Source organism: Chelonia mydas, chromosome 2, assembly GCF_015237465.2.
Source record: "Chelonia mydas isolate rCheMyd1 chromosome 2, rCheMyd1.pri.v2, whole genome shotgun sequence".
Classification (NCBI taxonomy): domain Eukaryota; kingdom Metazoa; phylum Chordata; order Testudines; family Cheloniidae; genus Chelonia; species Chelonia mydas.
The window spans coordinates 262,372,956-262,397,148 of record NC_057850.1 but is presented as its reverse complement, the minus strand read 5'-3'; the positions used below and the strand labels follow the sequence as shown (position 1 = coordinate 262,397,148).

The following is a 24,193-nucleotide window of genomic DNA, read 5'->3' as shown; positions in this document are numbered from 1 at the left end:
CAAATCTCTTCTTAAAACTCCCCTTTGCCATGATAACTACAAAACAGCTTGATAACTGTTAGGCAGCTGGTCTGCTGAGACCACGTCCTAGCAAGCTGATCAATAATGCCTCATTCTAGCCTTGTGCTCCTCATCTGTCTGCATCCACCTGCTGTCGCTTGTTTTAAGAGTGTAAGCTCTCTGGAACAGGGACCAGCTCTCGGTTCTGTGCTTGTTCAAGGTAATGGTCCAGGACTGGGACCCCTAAGCATGACCACATCAAATATCCAAAATAGATCCAGATTCTTTTAGAATCAAACAACAGAACAGAGTATTAGGGACTGCAGCAGCCAAAAATGAAATACTTTTGACAGAGACTCATGCGGAAAAATATTTTCCACTTCACTGTAAAGTTTTCCATGTTGAAATTCAATGGACCGCTCAAGAAAATCATTATTAGAATTGAACAAAGTGCAATCATCCAAACTGTCAGGGTCAGAGAGCTCAGATCTGAAGGCAAGATTTGTCTCTGGCAATGTGACAGGAGATCTGTAGGAAATGGCAGATGAACTGGAGGCTCTAATGTCAATGCCAAAAGATCTGAGCCCAAGGCTGCAGCTATTAATATTATATGAGCTCTGTCCCTTCTTAAAATCATGACACTCTTGGGATAAGTGACACTGGAAGAAAGACACGTAGGAATCCCTGCTACCACCCAGAAGAAAGGCTTCAGTCAGGGCTCCATACTCTGAGCACCCCAGGAATAGATTAGAGAACACTGAATTTTCCCTCACTGCAAAGGAGGTAAACCTTTGGTTTTCCTCACGTGTGTAAAAATATAGCCATTATCTCAGTCTTCAGAGACCACAAGTGCTGGGAATTGCATTTTGGCTTGGATTACCTGCTAAAGTGTTGTTCGCTTGGTGATGCTTGGTCACTGGCAACACTGGATGATGGATGCTTCACTCCCTAACTGCCTCCTGATATTCCAGATGAGAGTGAGTTCCTCCTTGATGGTTGAGACAGTATATAAATGTGGTATTACCTGTCAACACCTGAATATTAGGATATGTTTAATTATGGTAGAACTCAGTTTCCCACATGTAGAAGGATGTTTGAGAGCTAAACAAATGTTTCTTAACTCCAACACATTTATATGCAATTTGGCCTTCCCGGGATTCCACAGAACTTGAATACTGAGTTGGTCTTGGTTTGCTCCTCAACGCATGTCTAAAGCGTGTACCACACTTTCACTTTCAATGGGGAGGGAATAGTGAGGAGCACCATTTTGCACCCATATTCTGGGATTATCCACCACTAGAAAGCTTTGAATCGGAATGGTAAATTACCAAATGGAAGCTGGCGTTTGAGGCACAGGCCTCAAATTTGTAGAGGTTTTACTCAAGGCCTAGCAAATGGAGTGACCTGGGTACACAATCCCATGAACTCTAGAAATTTGAAGTAATAGCTCATGGTTTGATGAGACAAAGATCTAACCAGATTGATTGTTTTGAATTTCTTGAAATCTGTCTGGATTTGCAGATTGAGCCAAGAACAGCCTTTAGGAAAGAGAGAGAGTCTCAGTGGTATAAAAATAAACTTGTTCCAGCAAATCATAGGACTCAACAACTGGAATAGAGAGCAGATTTACTGAACTGCTAGTCACACATTCTGAGCAGTGAACCCTTATAATGATTAAACATATATTCCTGGCTGCTACTGCTAGGTACTTTGGGAAGACTCATGAACGTAAGAATGGCCATACTGGGTCAGACCAGTGGCCCATCTAGCCCAGTATCCTGTCTTCCAACAGTGGCCAGTGCCAGATGTTTCAGAGGGAATGAACAGAACAGATCAATTTTGAGTGATCCATCCTATCATCCACGGCCAGCTTCTGGCAATTGGAGGTTTAAGGATACCTGAAGCATGGGGCTGAGTCCCTGACCACCTTGGCTGAAAGCCATTGATAGACTATTTTCCATGAACTGACCTAATTCTTTTTTGAGCCAAGTTATACTGGTGGCCTTCACAGCATCCCCTGACAATGAGTTCCACAGACTGCCTCTGTGTTTTCTGAAGAAGTACTTCCTTATGTTTGTTTTAAACCTGCTGCCTATTAATTTCAGTGGGTGACCCCTGGTTCTTGTGTTATGTTAAGGGGTAAATAACACTTCTTTATTCACTTTCTCGACACTAGTTATGATTTTTTAGACCTCTATCATCTCTTTTCCAAGATGAACAGTCCCAGTCTTTGTAATCTCTCTTTGCATGGAATCTCTTCCATACCCCTAATCATTTTTGTTGCACTTCTCTATACTTTTTTGATTTCTAATATGTTTTTTGAGATGGGGTGACCATAACTGCATGCAGTGTTCAAGGTGTGGGCATACCAGGGATTTATATAGTGGAATTATGATATTTTCTGTCTTATTATCTAACCCTTTTCTAATGGTTCCTAACATTTGTTAGTTTTTTTTTTGACTGCCGCTGCATACTGATTGGATGTTTTCAGAGAATTATCCACAATGACTCCAAGATCACTTTCTTGAGTGCTAACAGCTAATTTAAAGCCTTTCATTTTGTTTGTATAGCTGGGGTTATGTTTTTCAATATGCACTACTTGGCACTTAGCAGCACTGAATTTCATCTGCCATTTTGGTCCCCAGTTTTGTGAGATCCTTTGTAACTCTTTGCAGTCTGTTTTGGACTTAACTACCTTGAGTAATTTTCTATCGTCTGCAAATTTTGCCACTCCATTGTTTATTCCTTGATCACCCTTGTCCACATGTTTGTTTACCCCTTCAAAGAATTCTAACAGATTGGTGAGGCGTGATTTCCCTTTACAAAAGTTGTGTTGAGTCTTCCCCAATAAATTGTGTTCGTCTATGGGTCTGATAATTCTGTTCTTTACTATAGCTTCAACCAATTTGCTTGTTACTGAAGTTAGGCTTATTAGCATGTAATTGCCAGGATTGTCTCTGGAGCCTATTTCTAAAAAGCAGCATCACTTTAGCTATTTACCAGTTGTCTGGTACAGATTCTGATTTAAGCGATAGGTTACATATTATAATCAGAAGTTCTGCTGTTTTAGATTTGGGTTCCCTCAGAACTCCCGGGTGAATACCATCTTGTACTTGTGACATGTTACTGTTTAATTTATCAATTTGTTCCAAAACTTCCTCTGCTGACACCTCAATCTGGGACAGTTCCTCAGATTTGTCACCTAAAAAGAGTGGCTTGGGTGTGGGAATCTCTATCACATCCTCTGCAGTGAAGATCGATGCAAAGAATTCATTTAGTTTCTCTGTAACAGCATTGCCTTCCTTGAGAGCTCCTTCAAAACCTTGATCATCCAGTGGCCCCACCGATTGTTTGGCAGGTTTCCTGATTCTGAGGTACTTTAAAAAAAATTTGCTGTTAGTTTTTGTGCCTTCTGCTTGTTGCTCTTCAAATTTTTTTTTGGCCTGCCTAATTATACGTTTACACTTGACTTGCCAGAACTTATGCTCCTTTCTACTTTTCTCAGTAGGATCTGACTTCCACTTTTTAAAGGATGCCTTTTTGCCTCCAACTGCTTGTACCCTCTTGGTGAACAAATGTGGCATTTTTTGTCCTTCCCCTCCACTCCCCCCCCCAGTTAAGGGTATACATTTAGTTTGAGCTTCTGTTATGGCGTTTTTAAATAGTTTCCATGCAGCTGGCAGACATTTCACTCTTGTGACTGTTCCTTTTAATTTAGTGAGAACAGGCATTTGCATGGTACTTTTGTAGCCAGCGTTGCAAGGTATTTATGTGCCAGATATGCTAAATATTCATATGTCCCTTCATCCTTCAGCCACCATTCCAGAGGACATGCTTCCATGCTGATGATGCTCATTAAAAAAAATGATGCGTTAATTAAATTTGTGATTAAATTCCTTCGGGGAGAATTGTATGTCACCTGTTCTGTTTACCCACATTTTGTCATATATTTCATGTTATAACAGTCTTGGATGATAACCCAGCACATGTTTGTTTTAAGAACACTTTCACAGCAGATTTGACAAAACGCAAAGAAGGTACCAATCTGAGATTTCTAAGGATAGATACAGCACTTGACCCAAGGTTTAACAATCTGAAATGCTTTCCAAAATCTGAGAGGGACAAGGTGTGGAGAATGCGTTCAGATGTCTTAAAAGAGCAACACTCCGATGTGGAAACCACAGAACCCGAATCACCAAAAAAGAAAATCAACCTTCAGTTGGTGGCATCTGACAGTGATGATGAAAATGAACATGTGTCAGTCCACTCCGCTTTGGATCGTTATTGAGCAGAACCCGTCAGTAGAATGGACGCATGTCTTCTGGAATGGTGGCTGAAGCATGAATGGACATATGAATCTTTAGCGCATCTGGCACGTAATTATCTTGCGATGCCGGCTACAACAGTGCCATGCAAACGCCTGTTCTCACTTTCAGGTGACATTGTAAACAAGACGTGGGCAGCATTATCTCCTGCAAATTGTAACCAAACTTGTTTGTCTGAGCTGAAGTACGACTGAGGGGACTTGTAGGCTCTAAAGTTTTACATTGTTTTATTTTTGATTGCAGTTATTTTTTGTACATAATTCTACATTTGTAAGTTCAAATTTCATCAGAGAGATTGCACTACAGTACTTGTATTAAGTGAACTGAAATATACTATTTCTTTTGTTTTTTACAGTGCAAATATTTGTAATAAAAATAATATAAAGTGAGCACTGTACACTTTGTATTCTGTGCTGTAATAGAAATCAATATATTTGAAAATGTAAAAAAACATCCAAAACTATTTAATAAATTTCAATTGGTATTCTATTGTTTAACAGGGCAATTAATCATGATTAATTTTTTAATCACAGTAAATTTTTTGAGTTAATCGTGTGAGTTAACTGCGATTAATCGACAGCCCTAATTTAATTACATTATTGTTGTTATTACGGAGCAGTTCAGGTGAAATTATAGGAAGGACAAAAGAAAGAACTTAGTTCTGGAAATTATCTGAACACACACATAATCAGGGCTGCTTCTTGTGTGTCAGGCAGATATGGGGAATGATGGATCCCTTAAATCAAGAGAGCTGAACAAATCCTGTGGCAACAACAAGAAGGAATTATAGAGACAATGCAGATCTTTATTCCGCATCCATCACCATGCTACCTGAAGTTAAGGTCACTATACAGAATGTGAACCTTGGGATGTATTTGTTCTGTTTTCTTAAACCCGGTGTGGAATGAAGGACACCTTTAACTTTTTGTACTGAGGAAATATTGGGAATAAAACCCTTTTCCATGGGATTACTGAGACATCATTAACTCAGTTCTAATTTGGAGAAGGGAGACCACTTCATCTCTCAGTACTCTCTTATGAGGGAGATTTGGGAAGTAGCATGGAATATGATTAAGGCTAGTTTTTAGTCATGGGTATTTTTAGTAAAACTCATGGACATAGTTACTACAACTCCTGAGGAAGCCCGTAGAAGGAAGGTAATATGGATGGGGGGGTGTTCAGCTGTTGTGACCTGTACTGGATGTGCCAGGTTTGTCTTTCTTCCACAGGACAGAAGCGACTTTGTCTGTACAAAGTGCAAGCTGGTCTCCATATTGGAAAAGAAGGTTCAAGGTCTGGAGCAACAGGTATCGACCCTGCGTTGCATAAAAGAAACCGAAGATTTCCTGGACAGACGTCAGGATATGCTTCTACGGGCACAATGTTCTGAAGATTCAGAGCAGGCTGCGGGGACAGGAGGACGGTGAAGAAATTTGGCAGCATGTGACCTCCAAAAGAAGAAAGGGGAGCGTCCATGTACCAGCAACGCAGATACAGGTAAGTAACCATTTTCATGTTCTCTCCACAGGTACTAATGCGGAGAGTGGACTAGATGATACATATGAGGGAAGGGAACAGAAGGAGACTCCGTCGATTGGAAGGCATGAGATGCACTGTCCTAGGGTTGGGGGTTCCACGACCACCGCTCCCAAGAAAAGGAGGTGGTGGTGGTGGCCGGGGACTCGCTCCTCAGGGGGACTGAGTCATCTATCTGCCGCCCCGACCGGGAAAACCGAGAAGTCTGCTGCTTGCCAGGAGCTAGGATTCACGATGTGACGGAGAGACTGCTGAGACTCATCAAGCCCTCGGATCGCTACCCCTTCCTGCTTCTCCACGTGGGCACCAATGACACTGCCAAGAATGACCTTGAGCGGATCACTGCAGACTACGTGGCTCTGGGAAGGAGGATAAAGGAGTTTGAGATGCAAGTGGTCTTCTCGTCCATCCTCCCTGTGGAAGGAAAAGGCCTGGGTAGAGACCGTTGAATCATGGAAGTCAACGAATGGCTATGCAGGTGGTGTCGGAGAGAAGGCTTTGGATTCTTTGACCAAGGGATGGTATTCCAAGAAGGAGGAGTGCTAGGCAGAGACGGGCTCCACCTAACGAAGAGAGGGAAGAGCATCTTCGCAAGCAGGCTGGCTAACCTAGAGAGGAGGGCGTTAAACTAGGTTCACCGGGGGAAGGAGACCAAAGCCCTGAGGTAAGTAGGGACGTGGGATACTGGGAGGAAGCACGAGCAGGAGAGTGCGAGAGGGGAGGGCTCCTGTCTCATACTAAGAAAGCAGGACAAACAGCAAGTTATCTCAAGTGCCTATACACAAAAGCAAGAAGCCTGGGAAACAATCAGGGAGAACTGGAAGTCCTGGCACAGTCAAGGAATTATGATGTGATTGGAATAACAGAGACTTGGTGGGATAACTCACATGACTGGAGTACGGTCATGGATGGATATAAACTGTTCAGGAAGGACAGGCAGGGCAGAGAAGGTGGGGGAGTTGCACTGTATGTAAGGGAGCAGTATGACTGCTCAGAGCTCAAGTATGAAACTGCAGAAAAACCTGAGAGTCTCTGGATTAAGTTTAGAAGTGTGAGCAACAAGAGTGATGTAGTGGTGGGAGTCTGCTATAGACCACCGGACCAGGGGGATGAGGTGGATGAGGCTTTCTTCCAGCAACTCGCAGAAGCTACTAGATCGCACGCCCTGGTTCTCATGGGTGACTTTAATTTTCCTGATATCTGCTGGGAGAGCAATACAGCGGTGCATAGACAATCCAGGAAGTTTTTGGAAAGTGTAGGGGACAATTTCCTGGTGCAAGTGCTAGACGAGCCAACTGGGGGGGAGCTTTTCTTGACCTGCTGCTCACAAACAGGGAAGAATTAGTGGGGGAAGCAAAAGTGGGAATCTGAGTGGCAGTGACCATGAGTTGGTTGAGTTCAGGATCCTGACACAGGGAAAAAAGGTAAGCAGCAGGATACAGACCCTGGACTTCAGGAAAGCAGACTTCGACTCCCTCAGGGAACGGATGGGTAGGATCCCCTGGGGACTAACATGAAGGGGAAAGGAGTCCAGGAGAGCTGGCTGTATTTCAAGGAATCCCTGTTGAGGTTACAGGGACAAACCATCCCGATGAGTCGAAAGAATAGTAAATATGGCAGGCGACCAGCTTGGCGTAACGGTGAAATCCTAGCGGATCTTAAACATAAAAAAGAAGCTTACAAGAAGTGGAAGGTTGGACATATGACCAGGGAAGAGTATAAAAATATTGCTCAGGCATGTAGGAATGAAATCAGGAGGGCCAAATCGCACCTGGAGCTGCAGCTAGCAAGAGATGTCAAGAGTAACAAGAAGGGTTTCTTCAGGTATGTTGGCAACAAGAAGAAAGCCAAGGAAAGTGTGGGCCCCTTACTGAAGGAGGGAGGCAACCTAGTGACAGAGGATGTGGAAAAAGCTAATGTACTCAATATTTTTTTTGCCTCTGTCTTCACGAACAAGGTCAGCTCCCAGACTGCTGCGCTGGGCATCACAGCATGGGGAGTAGATGGCCAGCCCTCAGTGAAGAAAGAGGTGGTTAGGGACTATTTAGAAAAGCTGGACGTGCACAAGTCCATGGGGCCGGACGAGTTGCATCCGAGAGTGCTAAAGGAATTGGCGGATGTGATTGCAGAGCCATTGGCCATTATCTTTGAAAACTCGTGGCGAACGGGGGAAGTCCCGGATGACTGGAAAAAGGCTAATGTAGTGCCAATCTTTAAAAAAGGGAAGAAGGAGGATCCTGGGAACTACAGGCCAGTCAGCCTCACCTCGGTCCCCGGAGAAATCATGGAGCAGGTCCTCAAAGAATCAATCCTGAAGCACTTAGAGGAGAGGAAAGTGATCAGGAACAGTCAGCATGGATTCACCAAGGGTAGGTCATGCCTGACTAATCTAATCGCCTTCTATGATGAGATTACTGGTTCTGTGGATGAAGGGAAAGCAGTGGATGTATTCTTTGCTAAAGTCAAGAAACCTTTTGACATGGTCTCCCACAGTATTCTTGTCAGCAAGTTAAAGAAGTATGGGCTGGATGAATGCACTATAAGGTGGGTAGAAAGTTGGCTAGATTGTCGGGCTCAACGGGTAGTGATCAATGGCTCCATGTCTAGATGGCAGCCGGTGTCAAGTGGAGTGCCCCAGGGGTCGGTCCTGGCGCCGGTTTTGTTCAATATCTTCATAAATGATCTGGAGGATGGTGTGGATTGCACTCTCAACAAATTTGCGGATGATACTAAACTGGGAGGAGTGGTAGATACGCTGGAGGGCAGGGATAGGATACAGAAGGACCTAGACAAATTGGAGGACTGGGCCAAAAGAAATCTGATGAGGTTCAATAAGGATAAGTGCAGGGTCCTGCACTTAGGACGGAAGAACCCAATGCACAGCTACAGACTAGGGACCGAATGCAGCAGTTTTGATATTCTATGAACCTTGCCTTCCTTCACGAACTGCTCTGGAAGGTGTTCAAGCAAAGATGCTATAATGTTCAAGGGACAGAACCCATACCAGGCAAGACCACAGTTGATAACTAGCTATCTTTATCTGAATGGTAGCCTAGGAGTATGCCTTGCAGCCAAGGATTTCCCTCTTCCTCATATCTTGTCTGGAGTACCTATTTTGAAGCTCTACAAGGCTCCTTCTATGACTGCAGATACCACAATGCTTCTGGAGCTGTGACTGAACTTGGTAAGTCTTGGCAACATCTGCACAATTACTGGAGTAAGCCAGAAATCCTCTGCTGGCTTAGAGAGACCATTTCGTTGATTGATATGGCCCACCTTATCCCTGGAGCAAGTCGTGAAGATGTCATTCTCAAAAGCCTCTGTAATTCTGCAGATCATAGAATCATAGATTATCAGGGTTGGAAGGGACCTCAGGCGGTCATCTAGTCCAACGCCCTGCTCAAAGCAGGACCAATCCCCAACTAAATCATCCCAGCCAGGGCTTTGTCAAGCCTGACTTTAAAAACTTCTAAGGAAGGAGATTCCACCACCTCCCTAGCTATCGCATTCCAGTGTTTCACCACTCTCCTACTGAAAAAGTTTTTCCTAATATCCAACCTAAACCTTCCCCACTGCAACTTGAGACCATTACTCCTTGTTCTGTCATCAGCTACCACTGAGAACAGCCTAGATCCATCCTCTTTGGAACCCCCTGTCAGGTAGTTGAAAGCAGCTCTCAAATCCCCCCTCATTCTTCTCTTCCACAGACTAAACAATCCCAGTTCTCTCAGCGTCTCCTCCTAAGTCATGTGTTCCAGTCCCCTAATCATTTTTGTTGCCCTCCGCTGGACTCTTTCCAATTTTTCCACATCCTTCTTGTAGTGTGGGGCCCAAAGCTGGACACAGTACTCCAGATGAGGCCTCACGAGTGTCAAATAGAGGGGAACGATCACGTCCCTCAATCTGCTGGTAATGCCCCTACTTATACATCCCAAAATGCCATTGGCCTTCTTGGCAACAAGAGCACACTGTTGACTCATATCCAGCTTCTCGTCCACTGTCACCCCTAGGTCCTTTTCCACAAAACTGCTGCCGAGCCATTCGGTCCCTAGTCTGTAGCGGTGCATGGGATTCTTCCGTCCTAAGTGCAGGACTCCGCACTTGTCCATGTTGAACCTCATCAGATTTCTTTTTGCCCAATCCTCTAATTTGTCTAGCGCCCTCTGCATCCTATCCCTACCCTCCAGTCTATCTACCTCTCCTCCCAGTTTAGTGTTATCTGCAAACTTGCTGAGGGTGCAATCCACACCATCCTCCACATCATTTATAAGGATATTGAACAAAACCAGCCCGAGGACTGACCCTTGGGGCATTCCACTTGATACCGGCTGCCAACTAAACATGGAGCCATTGATCACTACCCGTTGAGCCCGACAATCTAGCCAGCTTTCTATCCACCTTATAGTCCATTCATCCAGCCCATACTTCTTTAACTTGCTGGCAAGAATACTGTGGGAGACCGTGTCAAAAGCTTTGCTAAAGTCAAGGAACAACACGTCCACTGCTTTCCCTTCATCCACAGAACCAGTTATCTCGTCATAGAAGGCAATTAGATTAGTCAGGCATGACTTGCCCTTGGTGAATCCATGCTGATTGTTCCTGATCACTTTCCTCTCGTCTAAGTGCTTCAGAATTGATTCCTTGAGGACCTGCTGCATGATTTTTCCAGGGACCGAGGTGAGGCTGACTGGCCTGTAGTTCCCAGGATCCTCCGTCTTCCCTTTTAAAAGATGGGCACTCCATTAGCCTTTTTCCAGTCGTCCGGGACTTCCCCCGACCGCCATGAGTTTTCAAAGATAATGGCCAATGGCTCTGCAATTACATCCGCCAACTTCTTTAGCACTCTCGGATGCAGCGCATCCAGCCCCATGGACTTGTGCTCATCCAGCTTTTCTAAATAGTCCCGAACCACTTGTTTCTCCACAGCGGGCTGGTCACCTCCTCCCCATGCTGTGCTGCCCAGTGCAGTAGTCTGGGAGCTGACCTTGTTCATGAAGACAGAGGCAAAAAAAGCATTGATCAGGACCTAGAAGTTCTTAAAATGGTCAAGAGGCAAAGATTATGTGGATGCCACTATGTCATCATCTTTTTTGACCCCTCAGACTCCTTGGAATTCAGTGATTCTTCATCTGAAGATGGAAAAGATGCAGTCTATGAAGGCTCCTTCTCAGAGGGCACATGGGCTGGTATCACAGAGGACAGGCCCAAGAGGCTGATGAGTCCTAGGTTTCTTATTCCTTTGTGACATTGTAATGGTGGTTGTCACAAGGTCAACATTACCGTGGTGTACAAGCAGCAAAAGCACAGGGAGGCATTCAGCTACCCATTGGGGCTGTAGAGAACTGCTCTCTGAAAGCCAGATGCTCATGAATTGTTCCAGATCAGAGACCCCTCAGAATGAGCCTCACACTGCATCTGGTATCATGGTGCAGATGTTATGGTAATGGGAGCTATTTAAGTACCTAGATAGGTCCCTGATAGCACTGGGGCCGACACTGTGGGATCACTTATCTGGGAGTTTGTATCCTAGTTTAACTCTCTTCGTGCAGAAGACTCAGGAGGAATAAATACATAAAAGCCTGTTTAGACACAGCAGAGAAAGGAAAAGAAACAGGGAGGAAAGCAAGCTTTTCCCTGGCAAGAGTTCTGACTCATCAAGCTTTCACACACCCAGCTCGCTCACTAATGCTACAACCATCTATAAAGCAGGACCACAGGAAGAGTACTAGGTCAACTACTTCCAAAGAGGATGGATCTAGTCTGTTCTCAGTGGTACCAGATGACAGAACAAGGAGTAATGGTCTCAAGTTGTAGTGGGGGAGGTTAAGTTAAGGAAAAACTTTTTCACTAGGAGAGTGGTGAAGCACTGGAATGGATTACCTAGGAAGGTGGTGGAATCTCCTTCCTTAGAGGTTTTTAAGGTCAGGCTTGACATAGCCCTGGCTGGGATGATTTAGTCGGGAATTGGTCCTGCTTTGAGTAGTGGGTTGGACTAGATGACCTCCTGAGGTCCCTTCCAACCCTGATATTCTATGACTCTATGAATCATTAGTAGCTCGACAGAAGGACTAATGATAGTGATCCTGTAGGTCCTTTTCAATTAAGCATGCTTCTTCACTGACAGCACAGCACCAATGAGCCAAGCCATCTCTGTGGTACATATCCACGACTCACTTGGGAGCCCAGGGCCTTGACCAAGTTAAAACTCATCAACCATAGAATACAGTCAGCTCCAAGGAAGGCTGCATTTTCTTCTCCCCACTTTGAATGTGAATTATTTCTCAATCCACTTGTTTTTGAGAAGCAATGTGCTCAGTACGGGGAGTCAAGATTCCTGGCCTGACTTCCCAGGCAGGACTTTGTCAAGCCGGACCTTAAAAACTTCTAAGGAAGGAGATTCCACCACCTCCCTAGGTAACGCATTCCAGTGCTACACCACCCTCCCAGTAAAAAACTTTTTCCTAATATCCAACCTAAACCTCCCCCATTGCAACGTGAGACCATTACTCCTTGTTCTGTCATCTGGTACCACTGAGAACAGACTGGATCCATCCTCTTTGGAACGCCCCCTTCAGGTAGTTGAAAACTGTTATCAAATCCCCCCTCATTCTTCTCTTCTGCAGGTTAAATATCCCAGTTCCCTCAGCCTCTCCTCATAAGTCATGTGTTCCAGTCCCCTAATCATTTTTGTTGCCCTCCGCTGGACTCTTTCCAATTTTTCCACATCCTTCTTGTAGTGTGGGGCCCAAAACTGGACACAGGACGACAGATGAGGCCTCACAAATGCCGAATAGAGGGGAACGATCACATCCCTCGATCTGCTGCCAATGCTCCTACTTATACACCCCAAAATGCTGTTAACTTTCTTGGCAACAAGGGCACACTGTTGACTCATAGCCAGCTTCTCATCCACTGTAACCCCTAGGTCCTTTTCTGCAGAACTGCTGCCGAGCCATTCGGTCCCTAGACTGTAGCGGTGCATGGGGTTCTTCTGTCCTAAGGGCAGGACTCTGCACTTGTCCTTGTTGAACCTCATCAGATTTCTTTTGGCCCAATCCTCTAATTTGTCTAGCGCCCTCTGTATCCTATCCCTACCCTCCAGCGTATCTACCTCTCCTCCCAGTTTAGTGTCATCTGCAAACTTGCTGAGGGTGCAATCCACACCATCCTCCAGATCATTTATGAAGATACTGAACAAAACTGGCCCGAGGACTGACCCTTGGGGCATTCCGCTTGACACCGGCTGCCAACTAGACATGGAGCCATTGATCACTACCCGTTGAGCCCGACAATCTAGCCAGCTTTCTCTCCACCTTATAGTCCATTCATCCAGCCCATACTCCTTTAACTTTCTGGCAAGAATACTGTGGGAGACTGTATCAAAAGCTTTGCTAAAGTCAAGGAATAACATGTCCACTGCTTTCCCCTCATCCACAGAGCCAGTTATCTCATCATAGAGGGCAAGTAGGTTAGTCAGGCATGACTTGCCCTTGGTGAATCCATGCTGACTGTTCCCGATCACTTTCCTCTCCTCTAAGTGCTTCAAAATTGATTCCTTGAGGACATGCTCCATTATTTTTCAAGGGACTGAGGTGAGGCTGACTGGCCTGTAGTTCCCAGGATCTTCCCTTTTTTAAAGATGGGTACTACACATTAGCCTTTTTCCAGTCATCCAGGACCTCCCCGAATCACCATGAGTTTTCAAAGATAATGGCCAATGGCTCTGCAATCTCATCCGCCAACTCCTTTAGCACTCTCGGATCCAGTGCATCCGGCCCCATGGACTTGTGCTCATCCAGCTTTTCTAAATAGTCCTGAACCACTTCTTTCTCCAAAGAGGGCTGGTCACCTCCTCCCCATACTGTGCTGCCCAGTGCAGTAGTCTGGGAGTTGACCTTGTTCATGAAGACAGAGGCAAAAAAAGCATTGAGTACATTAGCTTTTTCCACATCCTTTGTCACTAGGTTGCCTCCCCCATTCAGTAAGAGGCCCACACTTTCCCTGACCACCTTCTTGTTGCTAACACATGGAGAGTCATGAATCAGAGTCGGAGAAGAAGATGGATGTGGAAGAAGCTGGGTGGGCGGGGAAGGGGAAAAGGAGAGAGGACATGGAAGGGGAGAAGACAGAACAAGGAGTAATGGTCTCAAGTTGCAGTGGGGGAGGTTTAGGTTGGATGTTAGGAAAAACTTTTTCACTAGGAGGGTGGTGAAGCACTGGAATGGGTTCCCTAGGGAGGTGGTGGAATCGCCTTCTTTAGAAGTTTTTAAGGTCAGGCTTGACAAAGCCCTGGCTGGGATGATTTAGTTGGTGTTGGTCCTGCTTTGAGCAGGGGGTTGGACTAGATGACCTCCTGAGGTCCCTTCCAACCCTGATATTCTATGATTCTAAGAAACAGATGAGTGCTGCTCAGGGGAGAAGGCATGAAGGGCTGGAGCCAACGGAGGGGAGCATGACAGCCCATCATGTTCCTTTTGGGACAATTCAAGGAAGGGACTTTGAGAGAAGTGACCACCATAAGAGAGGGAGTCTACAGAGGCTGTCAGATGCGGGATCCAGGTCTTGAGAGCCAAGAGACCACAGGGAACAGAGGATGAAGAGGTGATGGATGGCTGTGATCTTTTTTGAGATGGAACTGGCATTCAGAGAGAACAGGAGAAGACCAGGAGGGCATGGGAGCAAGTGGGATGGGTATAAGGTTTGAAAAAGACCATGAGGTGGAGGTGATGTGAGGGAAAGAGGAAGAAACAGATCTGAAGTTAATGTTGCTGAATATAACCCACTAAACTCTCAGCCTTGTAATTTTTCAACATGTCTGCCTGTGTGTCACACTAGGCTGAGCTGGCTGTGTACAATTAAATACATGCAAAATTAAGCACAACTCAAGCAGCTAACAATGGTAGCAGCTGTGCTGGCTCTCAGCAGAGAGCAGCACGAAGTTCCAGCACTGACTGGCTGCAGTACAGGCTTAATCAGAGCATGTGTGTGTCCAAGTAGGTGTGATCTGTTTGCCCATTCTGCAGCCTCTCTGCCAAGGCCACTGCTGGAACCAGCAGCCTACAGTGAGGAAACCACTCATTCTCACTACTTTTCCCCACTCCTTACTCAGAAAACAAGATAGTTTTTAAGAGTGAGTACAATTTGTTTTGAGACTTTCCCTCAACCTCCAGGAAGCACTAGGAGAAAGGCAACAAAATGGCTGAGGAATGACTGAAAAATATTTATCACATACTATATAGGTCACATGGGAGAGTGTGGTGTGGGGGGGTCTATATCCAGCCACTGATTGGATAGAAAGCTCTCATGAGACTTGGAAGCATGAATTGTGCATGCTCCCAATAACCACAGCTAGAGATTTTCCAGTTAATGGAAGAGGTGATATTTATCCTATTCACCTACCCCAGAAGGGAGTGATAGGAAGGAGGAGAAGAAGAAGTCTGGAAAAGATTAAATTACACAGTTAGTTTGAGATTACTCAGCTGCACTGGTGGAAAACCTACTGTAGATGAAACTCTGGCCACTTCCAGGGCTTTTATCACTGTATCAATGATTTAGCTGACATAGTGATTAAAAACGGTGAAAGCCACATTTTGTCTATACTAAGGCTCCCTCTGGTGCTACGACCAGTGCAGCTTTTGGGTAAAATTCCGTAGTGTAGAAAAGGCCTTAAACATCACTCAGTTACCAGTAATTGAATAAATAAAGATAGGTCTTTTGCTGCCAGTGGAGTCAGTTCCATTTGCGGGAGCTATGTGCTTTTGTTTTGGGAAGGGAGGAAACTGCAGCCTTTAACAAACATGGGAATAACTTCCATTCTCACCACATAAAATAGAAGGGTATCTCTCAAAGATCTTTGTATTTGGCAGTGGTGCAACTGCTTCTAGAATACCGTGTCCAGTTCTGTGGTCCAGAAAGATGTTGATAAATTGGGTTCAGAGAAGAGCCATTCGAATGATGAAAGGATTGGAAAACCTGCCTTATAGTGAAAGATGCAAGGAACTCAATCCGTTTAGTTTATCAAAGAGAAGGTGAAGGGGTGACTTGATCACAGTCTACAAGTACCTACATGGGAAACAGACATTTGATAATAGAAGGCTCTTCAGTTTAGCAGACAAAGGTATAACAAGAGCCAAAGGCTGGAAATTGAAGCTACACAAATTCAGACTAGAAATAAAACAAGTTTTTAACAGTGAGGGTAATTAACCACTGGAAAAATTTACTAAGGGGTATGGTGGATTTTCTCTCACTGGAAATTTTTAAATCAAGGTTGGATGTTTTTTCGAAAAGATCTGCTGTAGTTCAAATGGGAATTAATTCTGGAAAATTCTATGGCCAGGATTAGATGACCACAATGGTCTCTTCTGGCTTTATGATCTATCAGTCTAAGCTGGGTGGGGCCCACTGGGGACCAGTGTGCGAAAGAGACAAAGCTGAAAGAATATAGAGCCTGAACTCCCATTCTGGGAGAGGACAGGCTCCCTGCAGAGCAGACATACAAAATTTAGGAGAATGTGAGTATCATGAAGTTCCTGGGTTTAATTCCAACCCAATTCCTAAAGCAGCAACACCTGAAAACTGGTTATGTTCTAAGACTAGAAGGTTAGGCCTGGGTCTTTCAGAGCAGGAGGCTGCAGAGAAAGGGTTCACAGTTGTGGGACAAGACACCTGCGTCTCACAGGGGCCAAGAGACAATTAATGTGTTGGAATGGTTGGCCCATCTACTTATGGGGGATAAAGGAAGAGCTCGGAAGCTGGAAATAAATGCTAGCAAAGGGAAGGGAGGCTGACTGATGAGTTGTGGAAGGGTTCTGAGTGCCTATCAAAGGGGTGTTGGCATCTGGAGTGAGGAATGGTAGTGGAAGAGAGGCTAGTATCAAGTGATTGATATAAAGTTGCTTGTTGTGAAGGCTACAGTTTGTCTTTTGGGACCAGATGATTGTTGGGGGAGGGGTGAACAGGAAGGTATCGGGTTGAGGTGATGTGAGGGTTTTGCTCCAAGGGAAGGCGGGGGCAATTCAGGTTAGGGCACGTATTATGGGGTTTGCATGCTAGCTTAAAAGTAAGACGATGCCAGCAGAGAGGAGGAGGTCAGGGGCTTGCAAAAGAAAGTTAGAGAGTTTAAGCAGTGGGGAGGAAGTCAGTCAGATCAGGTGCATGTAGAGGGCCACACAAAGGCAACTAGAGTAATTCTCAGGGACACCCGAGTTAATTCTCTGGACAATCTAGACCCTTTTAGCCCTGTTGTAGACATTGATTAAGACAGTTTACTTGCAAGAGAATATGGTTGAAAATGAGGAGCTGAATGAACTGCTGGGCCACTGTAATGTAAGGAGGAGCCCATCTCCTGCAGGCAGGTGTTGAACTCTGAACCTGCGTTTGGCTACCCACAGAAACATTGATTTAAAACCCCTTCAAAATCCAGAGGGCACAAGTGCCTAATTGTGTCCTTTGCAGCCCAGTCCCCTGGCCCTCCCTGCATGCAGCAGTGTCAGCAGGGCTAATCCTTCACACAAGGAGGACACAGGCTGAGCTCTGCTCCACACTCCCAGCCCCAGCATTGGCCTCACTCTCTAGACTTTCACCCAGCAGGCTACTTACTTTTTAATTAGACATCTTTAAACAAAAAGTGAAAGTATTTGTTAAAATCCATCTGAATAAACAAAGGTGCTGAGCAGACTGTGAAGTGAATAGGAAATGAAAGTGACTCACCCTCTGAGGGAGAATTTTGTCAGCCATCTTCCTCCTCTTGGCACTGTACATTTTTTAAAGAAAAAAACACGTTACCATGGTGACAGATCTAGGAGTAACGAGGCCACCTGCTAAATTACCCTGACATCTCCACATGCTGGTGCACAGCTGTGCATGTGTCGGCAAAGAGGTCTCAGCCTTACCCAGTACTTAGGACCCCCTCTCTCAGCCATTCTGAGGGGTGGGGGCAACTAAGAAAAAATCAGGGCTTTCTGTCACACACCTTGGGAAAAGAAGTCTTCAAGTTCTGTGACCGCAGGGTCCTCTATAGTATGGGGCAGCAGTGTGTGTGCGTGTGTGTGTGTGTGATCTATGAATACATTATGACTGTGAGAGTCTGTGGGAGAGCATTTATGTAGGAGTGTGTGTAGCCATATGTAGATATGTATCCATACATTTGTGTGTATATACATATGTGCATACTTGATGGTGCATGTCTGTCGCTTGATTGTTCAAACAGATATCCTAATGTGTGTCCATGCATGTCCATGGGAGGAGGTGTGTGTGTGTGTGTGTGATTGTACACACACGGGTATGTGTATGTACACATGTGATTTACACAAGCATGTATGGATATGTGTGTCTGAGTGTCTGTGTGTGTATATATAAATATGTGCACATACATATATTATGCATCTACGTTCCAAGCACAGGTGTGTATACACACACACACCTCTATATGAGGCACAGTGTGTGCATAAGGCATGCTGATGAAATAGGAATCAGGCAAAGGCAGTGTCCCTGGATTTTGACTTTAAACTGCACACACTGTCGGTGCCCATCGAGCCGTTTCCTTGCAGCCCCAGCAGTTCAGAGAGAGGAGAAACTTGGCCCCCCTCTGCTCAGGGGAGTGACACTTCCATCCCTTGAGCAGGGGATCAATCAGTCCATCTCTGGGAGGCGAATGAGGAAGAAGGCCCCTCCCCGCCCCCGCCAGGCCCTGGGGCTGCTCCTGTCCCCCCTCCCCCATTCCCATTTCTCCTGAGGATCCCTTAGTTTCTGTCTCCCCAGGACTGATGTTTTCACCTTTTTCCAGGGGGGGTACATGCCCTTCCACACTCACTAGCGATGTGCAGCCTTCCTCCTGAGTGGGGCCTGGGACACCAGTTTCTCTTCTTGGGGCCAGGCCCGAGGCACTGTTTGTGGGGGTGGGAATGTAAACTGACCCTCCCTCCCTCAGGCCCTGCTCTGGATTTGGCCCAGAGTATTTACACACCCATCCGCTGGCCACATGGGCAGGATGCCCTCTTGAGACAGTGGCCCCTTTAGGAAGTGAGGAATGCTGGAGCCGAAACATTCCATCGCAGTTTATGGGGGCGGGGCTGGGATTCTGACCTGATCTAGGGGGAGAGGATGGGGGTCAGGGGTAGGGGCAAGGGAGGAGCTAGTGCCTCTGGCCTGGCCACAGAGGGAGGGGCTAGTGACTCTCACCAGACCTAGGGAACAGCTGGAGAAGGAAAAAAACACCCCAGAAATGACAGTTAAGGAGGTGATGCCACAATAATTGAAGGCGAGAAACAGTGACTGGGTGAGCCAGAGCCTAAAGGAAATGGGAATGTGCACCTGGAGCACCCAGTAAAACTGAAGGGGCATTACACCCCATCCATTCCCCCAGAGTCTGATAGAGACCAGGGAATTTATCCCCTTTCTGCCTACACCGAGCCTCCCGTGGCAAGGATATTTACCCCCTCCCCTAAGCCTGCTAGAGATGGTAGGGGAGTTAGTGCGGGGAAAGCAGAGGAACTTCTGAGAAGGGGACAGGGGAGGGAAAGAAAACCAGGGTAAAGAATACAATAAACTCCATGGAGAGGAGATATGATGGAGTAAACACTGGAAGCCTTTTGGTGCCTCCTGGAAGGCTTCAGGTGAGCAGGGCTCACTACAACAGGGTTTCAAACTGCAAGAAAATCTGAGGATAAGAAGGTGTTTTCTTCTGTAAGGGGGACATGAAACAGACTAATTTCCATGTGACGACCCTTGGGAACTGCACTCACCCTTAATCCACTAACACTCTTGCTGCTGGGGCCCTTCTAGGGTGCATCCCAGATACATGGACATTCTCAGTGCACACTCTTAACGCTTGCTAGATGCTCCAGTGCAAATACCCTGGACTCACAGGAGCTCCCAGGGCACTGAACCTAAAGAAGCAGGTATTACATGCAACCATATGTACTGACACCACTAATACATTGCCTGAGCCTGCAAGCACCCATAATGTTTGCACAGTAGTTGTGCAGAGTCTGTAGGTGAATGTCCCTCAAGTATTTATCAGCCATAAATCTAGGCTTGAGGAATTGGCTCACACTTTATTTAATTGCCAGCAGTGCACTGGGTGTTGTACGAGATTAAAGATGGGCAAATTCTGCCAGAAAAGTACATACACATCAAAAATGTCCCCCTCTAACTCTAGCTAGTTACTTTCTGTAAATTTCATTAGTGAATTTCACCAGAGAATGTTTGTAGACAATGAAAATCTCATGAATATTTATGAAAATGCATTTTGCACTAGTGCTCATGGTATAAGTATTCACACTACGAAGTTGAAATCTCTGATTTGCCTGCTCCTGTTTATAAAATATTCAGTTAACCAATCAGGGAGCAGAAGTATTATTATGCAAAATAGGTGACCAGTCATATATCACAAACAACAAAGAGTTGAAGACAAAGTCAAAATAAGTAAAAAGAAAAGGAGGACTTGTGGCACCTTAGAGACTAACCAATTTATTTGAGCATGAGCTTTCGTGAGCTACAGCTCACTTCATCAACTGTATCAAAATAAGTAGTTAGCAAATACTCTATAGATTGAATACAACTAGACCCCATAGCCTGAAACATGCACCAAACATTCTAATAACTCCAAATAACAAGAAAATGAATAGAAGTCAAGATCTGCTCAGAGACAATTCACAAATGAAAAACTATTCAGTGAATTTTGCATTGTCACAGTCCCTGCTCCGAGCAGCATATACCCTATAAATAAGGCTGCGAGTTTGTCGAAGAGGTCACGGAAGTCATGGATTCCGTGACTTTCTGTGACTTCTGCAGCAGCCAGTGCGCCTGGCTCAGGGACAGCTCAGGCAGCCCCTGAGCCAGACGCACTGGCTGCTGCTGGGGCAGTCTCAGGCCACACATACACACACACGCACACACGCAGCAGAGTTTGGGTGTGGAAGGGGCAAGGGGTTGGGGCACGGGATGGGGCGAGGCACGCTCTGGGCAGCAATTATCTGAGGGGCTCCCCGGAAGCAGCGACATCCCCCTCGTTCAGCTGCTAGGTGGAGTCGTGGCCAGGCAGCTCTGCGCACCTACCTCCACCCAGAGTGCTGGCTTCACAGCTCCCATTGACCGGGAACTGCGGCCAATGGGAACTGCAGGGGCGGTGCCTGCGGGCGGAGGCAGCCTGCAGAGCTGCCTAGCCACACTTCTGCCTAGCAGGGAGTGAGGAGGATGTCCCCATGTAAGCGCCACCCGGAGCCTGCCTCAACCTGTCCAAGGCCCCACCCCCCTGTCCCCTCCCACACCCAAACTCTGCTGCTGGGGGGTGAGGAAAGGGAGGCGCGGAGCCAGGTAGGGAGCCTACTGATCCCGCCAACCCCCTGCCTCCCAGCACCAGCAGGGGTCCCAGCCTGCGCGTTGTTGCTCATGCCTCCCCAGCACCTGGGCTGCTCTGCCTCAGCACCCGCAGGGCCCCTGAGCAGCCCCCGCCACAAGTTTTAGTCATGGGTATTTTTAGTAAAAGTCATGGACAGGTCACAGGCTGTGACTTTTTGTTTACTGCCTGTGATCTGTCCCTGACTTTTACTAAAAATACCCATGACTAAAACGTAGCCTTACCTATAAATCCACTGATTTGTTGCCTACATGTTTAAGACTGTCACACAATTGCAAAGGAGGCTGGTTCTTCTTCCCACAATTACCCTCCCATTCTTCTCTTTCAGTGCACTCACCTCCGGGTTCGGGTCTGAGTTGCTTGCTGCTGCTGTTGCACCTGCTGTTGCACCTGCTGTTGCTGTACCTGCTGAGGTGCTGTGCGCTTTCGTGTTGGTTCCATCACTGTTTGGGGCATTCCAGGGCGCACTGAGGGGCTTCCAACATATGGTGAGCCTGGGGGACCCATTGGAGCCCCCTGATGGGGCATTCGAGCACCTGATGGCATCCCAGGGCGCTAGGGAGGAAGCAAAACAGAAATGAAATGTCTGTTTGGTCACAGTTATTGCAACAGCAAAGGGGTTGGAATGAAGGCAGCAACTAGCTCCAATGTAGAGACCATCAAGTTTCCAAGCTTTGACCATTCTAATAAGCACCAATGCAACAGGACAAAGTAATGGAGTCAGGCCTGGCACTTTCTGGTCATTAGAGAGAGGAACCTGATAAGAGAGTAGGCTGGGAGGTAGTAAGGAAAAATACTTCACACAGCAAGACGTTGAGCGGCTGGGTGAGTAATTTTGTTTGATAAAATTAGATGTTGAGCGGCTGGGTGACAGATCCAGGCCAGATTACTGCAGCATTCTCTCTTGGACTGACCGTAAAGATCATGTAGAAGCTACATCTGGGCCAACATGCTGTGGTCTACATGTTAATCAAAACTGATGATGACACCATATCACACCAGTGATCCTTTATGCTGATTGAGCTACTGTGATCAAGGGACATTATAGCTGGCAGTCAAAGGTGAAACTTTAAAGTACTGGGGGAAGAGAGTTCTCCATAAAGGCCTTCCACGTCAGGATACACTATCACCAAGGATCAGAATAAGCCTATAAAGTGAGAAGATGTGGCTACAGAAAAGAGTCATCTCTTTGATCAGGCATTCTCCAACAACAGGGGAACATGACAGCCTGATAACATTTCCTTAGGAATGCTAAAATCTCCTGACATCTCTATTGACTTCAGTGACTTTGAGTCAGACCATGAGATCAGTGCTGTACAAGACACAGCATAAAGTCAGTCCTAGCCTAAAGAGGGATAGCCCTCCAAGAATCAATCACCAAGATTAATCTCATTTTAAAAATGCAAGCCCAACTCCTGGAGACATCAAACTGTTACCCTATTTATTACGATTTCAATGGCACCATCACTCTTGACAGAGAATGGTGTATGCACCAATGAGTTCTTTGATGACTTCTGAGTCCAATGCGCAAGTGATGTATAGATCAGATAACAAAGCACCTGCTCCGGCCGCAGATAGTGAGCAAGTGTTTAACATAACAGTCCACGTAAACACCACCAAAGCCAGCAGCTTAGTCCACACCTCCAGACTAGCTAGCCAGCATACTATACTACCCCACCCACCAACACCAAACCTCATCAGGCTCCCTGCTCCTCATAAGCCTTAGAAAATAGCTCTTCCTTAGATTCCAAGGGGCTGGTTGCATTACAGAGGTGGCAGAATGTTAGAGTGAAGGTAGAGGCGGTGTGGATAGTAACAGAAAGTTATAGGAGGGCTTAGGGGCAGAGGCACAGACAACCTTTGCTTGCACTGTTAATGGGAGGGGGACAGAGGAGAGATCAGCTCAGAAGACAGAGTGGGCATGGCTAGTGAGTGCAGATAATAGAGCTGGTATGGGAGACTGACTGTGGGAGCTGCAACTGGGTAAAGGAGAGGGAGGGGGCAGTAAACCAGTAAAAGAGAAGCCTTTGTATACAGCTGAGAACTTCTTCACCTGTCCCAGCCTGTACCATTGGCTGAGTTGCAAACACTGTTATGACAACTCTTTGGAAACTATGGCTCTCTCCTCCACCACACTCCCCACCCCCCAAACCCAGCAGTCAGCAAAAGGAAATGGCTTAAAAATACTTCACACTAAATCTTGTATTTAGAATCTCCTGTTGCCTGTCAATCCACAAACTGTGGCTGCCTTCCAGCAAGGAGAAAATGGACTGTGGGCCCTGCTGTTGCCTGTCAATCACCACAGCTCTGCTGCCCCATGTCCACTCCCTTGGAAACTGCCTGGCCAGGAGAAACAAGATTGTGGGCCCAGCTATCTGCGTCTGCAAAGGACGAATTATGGCCAGAATAGCAAAGTTGGGTGGGCCAACCCAGTTACTGGCCTATATCCTATTTTCTGAACTTCCTGTTGGCTCCCCTTTTTCTTGTTGGGCATTAAAACAGTGTGGGTACCAAACAAATATCGCCTGTCACAGAGGAAGAGTAGCTCCACCAAGAAATATGGTTAGTACTATTCTGGCTGACATCTTCCATTTAAATTCTTATGTCCCCCTCACACCTTGTCCACCCCCTGCTTTGCCTAATTACTTTCCTTCTCCCACCCCCACCTCTGCACCTTCTTCTACGCTGTCCTTAGATGCAGACCAAACTCCGAATCCCAGTGCATGAGGCCACACCCTTTTCCCCATTGCAACACCTTCAAAAGCCCCACAGACCACCTAGGTAAAATGCCTTCTCAACCCAATATTATCAGAGAGGAGAGGACAAGGAGGCAACACCTAATCTAACATCCTCCTCAGGGTGCCCTAGTGCATCTGGTCTTCTCTGTGCTCCTGAGGGGAAGGCCTGTCGGTACTGTGTCTTGTGCAGAGCTGAGCACATTGTCAGTGCTTTAGGCCCCTCCAGACAGCAGCAT

The 24,193-nt window shown here is 46.2% G+C and overlaps 1 protein-coding gene across 9 annotated transcripts in view; it reads right to left on the bottom strand.

Annotated features, from left to right (window-relative positions):
- Positions 1 to 24,193, bottom strand: part of SMARCD3 (SWI/SNF related, matrix associated, actin dependent regulator of chromatin, subfamily d, member 3) — a 246,792-nt gene that overhangs the window by 110,862 nt on the left and 111,737 nt on the right. For 8 of the 9 annotated variants that reach the window (XM_037891523.2, XM_043541891.1, XM_043541889.1 and 5 more), the window contains 2 exons: positions 21,557 to 21,774; positions 17,571 to 17,613 (listed from right to left, as the gene is read on the bottom strand). In XM_037891523.2, coding sequence (XP_037747451.1) covers positions 17,571 to 17,613; positions 21,557 to 21,774 — 261 coding nt within the window. Of the gene's footprint in view, positions 1 to 17,570; positions 17,614 to 21,556; positions 21,775 to 21,817; positions 22,872 to 24,193 lie in introns of those variants that run through there. The other variant, XM_043541888.1, reaches the window with a different exon arrangement.